Source organism: Dendrobium catenatum, unplaced genomic scaffold (genome assembly GCF_001605985.2).
Source record: "Dendrobium catenatum unplaced genomic scaffold, ASM160598v2 fragScaff_scaffold_218, whole genome shotgun sequence".
Taxonomy (NCBI): domain Eukaryota; kingdom Viridiplantae; phylum Streptophyta; class Magnoliopsida; order Asparagales; family Orchidaceae; genus Dendrobium; species Dendrobium catenatum.
Window position 1 is genome coordinate 15,471 of NW_021318680.1, and position 4,176 is coordinate 19,646.

At 37.6% G+C, this 4,176-nt stretch overlaps 1 protein-coding gene across 2 annotated transcripts; it reads left to right on the forward strand.

Annotated features, from left to right (window-relative positions):
* The first annotated feature begins 207 nt into the window (after positions 1–207).
* LOC114579177 lies at positions 208–3,832 on the forward strand. Of its 2 annotated transcripts, none has more exons than XM_028693028.1 (2): positions 208–627; positions 3,063–3,832. In XM_028693028.1, exons 1-2 carry the CDS (start codon positions 240–242, stop codon positions 3,320–3,322), a joined length of 648 nt encoding a protein of 215 aa, XP_028548861.1. In that variant the 5' UTR covers positions 208–239; the 3' UTR covers positions 3,323–3,832. The 2 variants fall into 2 exon arrangements, with proteins under 2 accessions (XP_028548861.1, XP_028548862.1); XM_028693029.1 differs by having other exon boundaries at positions 211–627; positions 3,154–3,827.
* Positions 3,833–4,176: the final 344 nt, after the last annotated feature.

A 4,176-nucleotide genomic window follows, 5' to 3' on the forward strand; every position in this document is an offset into this window, starting at 1 on the left:
AAATCACATAAAAAGTCACTAGAATTTACTCATCTTTTAAGTTAAATAAATCTTTTCATTTATATATTTTGATGTGATCTAGATATTAGGGCATTATATAAATAAATATAAAACTTTAAATATAACATATGTAAATATATAGAACTTCAGTGGCATGAATGTAAATTTCAAATTTTTTAATTTAACGTTGACCAATAACCAGTAACCAAATTTCTCCCGCTTGCCAGATTTTCTATCACATGCCTCTTATCTTGGAAGCCTTCTCACCCCTGGCTGTGATCTTTCCCGTAGCTGTTGATTTTCTCGCGTTCAACATCCTCTCCACCATGGAACTCCCAATCACCACCGCGCCGTTGTTGCCTCCTCTCTTCTCGTTTCGCTTCTCCTCTTCTATTTCCGGTCGTCGAGTCTTAGTCGCACTCGGTGATCGCCTTTCCTCCGCCGATGGCATCGCCGGAACACCAGGTCTCGATCTTGTCGCTGACGTCGATCGACCTGGCGCGACCGAGGTGATCAAGTTCGGTGGTGCCTCAGTGGGGAAATCAGGGTGGGTTGCTGGGAAACGAGAGCGCGCCAACGGGGAAACAGTTCGGTTATTGGGTTTGAATTCTGGGTTCTGCTTTGGAGGTGCGTCCTTAATGGTTTTCTTAACTTGTTTTTCCAATGATTTTGGAACAACTTTGTGTTTAATGGGCTTTGAATCCGGACTATCTGGCCGAGATGAGATGGCTGAGGTTACGGATCTGGAGCTGGGTGTAGGTTTGGTCACAACCGATTTGATCTGTAACACATTATGAATTTATGATAAAGGCTTAGTTCAAATTTCAAAATACCCGGCGTAAATTTGGACAGAACGAAGAAAAATTGAAGGAAATGCTTGTTTTAAAGGAGTGCATTCCTACTTGACGAGTTTGGAGTTTGGGATCTGGCTTCTGCTTGGTGGATCCTTCTTTGCTGAATCTGTTAATAGATCTTTCAACTGGTTTTGAATCTTCCTTCCCGCGAACCATGTTGTCTGCTTTACGGATTGAAGGCGCATTTTGATTCACAACCGCAGTTTCTGACCGTGAGGAAGTGGCAGTAGAGGCAACAGATAGTGAGCCAGGCGACTTGGATCTTAGGTTTAGGGTTTCGTCCTTTCTTCTCAAGAACTACAGTTATTAGATTAATTTATAAATCAACTGCAACTTTTGCTTAAAGATGTAAATAATTGAAAAGGATGCTGAACAAATCACCAAAAAAAGTGACAGGAATCAAATTCAAGTATTAAGATAGAACATATACTCTTCCAGTATGAAGTGGCTTGGCGGATGGTTCTTTATCGGATTCCTTGGCAAATCTTTGAGATCCAAATCTTGGTGTTGCGATCGGCGTTGTGATTGACCTAGGAGGTGATAGCTGATAAGTATACGGATCCGGAGAATCAGGCCGGGAAGATGAAGCTGATCGAAATGAGGCTACGGAAGGTGAACTTGGGGGCTTGGATACTGTTTTTGACTCCTTTTTTTCAGAGAACTGAGATAAATTTATATTAGTTCAAGAAGACAGATTTAGCGTCAAATGCTTGGAGATTTGTATTAAATGGCATTACTTAGAGCATCTCTAATGGAACGGCAAATAACTGTTTGCTCCGAGCGGCAATTTTTACGTCATTTTATCGCGGATGAACAGTATTGGTGTCGCACTGTTCATCTTTATCATTTCATCAATGCCCTTAAATTATTATTTTCTAATTCATTGAAATATAAAATTTGTAGGCTAAGAATACGAAATAAATAAGAAGAGATGGTCCAAGAACAATGATTCCCGTATTTGTGAGCTTGTAATACAGCCCACACAAATACGAGTACACAAAATACAGATATTAGACTATGGTGGACCTCTGGCCCTCCTCCCCGTTCTCTCTCAATTGCTGTTGAGATTATTCTGTGTAGTGTCCAGACGTGTTTGGAGGTCAAATCGGTGTGCGTGGTGAATCCGAATTGACCTCCAACACATCCAGACACAACATGTAATAATTTTTTCGGAATTTTTTGGAGTGTATTCTACCCAAATTTAATTAGAATAGATTTTAAAATTTGTAGATTTTTTAAAGATAAGTATAAAACTAAAATTGATTAGCAGTATTTTATAATATTTGTTAAGAAATATGGTTGCCTACCCTTGAGGGTTTAAGAGCTGGGATGATAGGAAGCTCCTTGTGGATGATCATGTTAGGGTTGTTTCCTTGCCCAACATCCATCTCAAGCGATTGGAACAAAGGAGTTGCAGGTGGAGTTTTGAGCCTGCACCCAAAAGATGAAATAAGTTACGAGGAAAAAAAAAACATCAGAAGAACAGCTGCGCAAGTTCTTTATTAACTTTAGCATAATTTTTTTATATATATAATTTGTATGAATGAAAATTCCCAAATTATAATAGAGAGATAAATATGGGTGAAATAAAATTTTCTCACCAATCATAATCATTCTTTTCATTTTCGTTCCCATGAGTATCACCTTTTTTCCCAGCAGAAATTTTGAAGACGACTGAATTTCCTGCATTCAAAAAATTCTCATTTTAAAAAAATTCTCATTTTGGAAAAACTTCTAATTCTATCACAATAGTGGGTCCCACTATTCCAATTAAGTTCAAATTTGAAAAGAGGCGGCAGCTCGGGCTTGGGAGGGAAATTTGATTAGAAAAGTTCATGTATTAAATAGCATGAGATGTTTAGGGTGAGGTATGCTTGATTTGATTTGGATTGTGGTTCCCGAGCTCTAGACTACCTTGTCTAGAGATTTGGGAGAGACGATCCTCCTCTCGAATTGATGATCACTTGTATCTTGTTTTCGTGATTGTTTTACTTTAATTTTCTTGTTGCAATCTATCATTTTGAGGCTGGTTTCACCCAGATTTTGCATTATTCTCTCTGTTTTCACCAATTTGTGATAAGTTTGCTTGCGAATTCAAGTATTACCCTTAGGATTAACTGCAAACTCAAGTATTTCCTATCAAATTTCTAGCACAACAAACGAAAGTCCCCACTTGCCTTTCATTCCTAAGAAATATTTAACATCAAGGATGGTGTCAATCTACAAGTCAAAAATCAAAACAAATCGAATCAAATACAACATACATGAAGGTTCATGCAAAGTATTTCACCTTCAACAGGCTCGAACTCGGTGGATACCGACTCGAGGAGATTCATGTTCTTCTCCCTCTCTCGCTTGAAGAGCTCGCGGAAAAGGGCGAGCTCTTCATCTCGCTCCTTCTTTGCGCTCGTCGGCGGGAAGAACCTCATGCGACCGGCACTCATTCTCGCCTCCTCGAACAGGAATGAAGTGCTTATGGAGAAGGGAAGTAAGATTGATATGAAGAAGAGAAAGAAATAGACCTGAAATGGAAGGAGGAGGAAATTTCAATGAGAGGCATACGCTTTTAAACTTGGCCGGCAAAGTCCACTCAGGCAAAACTTTGATCAACATGCTTTTGGCCTCGGGTAACAAATCATCCAGGCGTAAGCATTTGGAAGGTTTTTAAGAGCCGTGAGAGATCGCCGGCCGGGCGGAGACTCGGCTGCTTGACACCTGTACACATTTTTTCTGCAAGTTAAAGCTTAGTTGGGGATTAGTATAATTATACTGATTAAAATAGCAATAGTGAAGACTTGTTTAGTATTATCACAAATTAATATGTAATTATCTCTCAATAGCATGACTTGTTATTTCCCTTGTGTTCAAGAGAAAAAAGGAAATAAGCAGGCCGAATATCTTCAATGAATTATTATTAATATTTTGTTAGAGTAATATTATTTGTAAAGTTATTTTATATTTTGTGGCAACTTCTTTTTGTAAAGTTATTTTATATATATATTTTTTAATATTGGGTAGATGTCTGTTAAAGTCACTACTATTGCTCTTATTCCAAAGCATGCTAATGTCTCTCAAATTATGTTAAGTTGTGTAATATTTTTATAAAACTGTGACTATAATTTTGGCAAATATGATGCAGGGTGGGTGTTATGCCTCTTATTATTAACTCTAGTAAAAAAGATTTTATTAAAAAAAGGATTTCAAAGAATAATATTATTCTTGCATCTGAACTATTAAGAGAATTTAATAGTTCGGGTAGAGAAATATTTTTATTGTGCTAAATTGGATATTCATAAGACAATTGATACTGTCTTTAGAGATT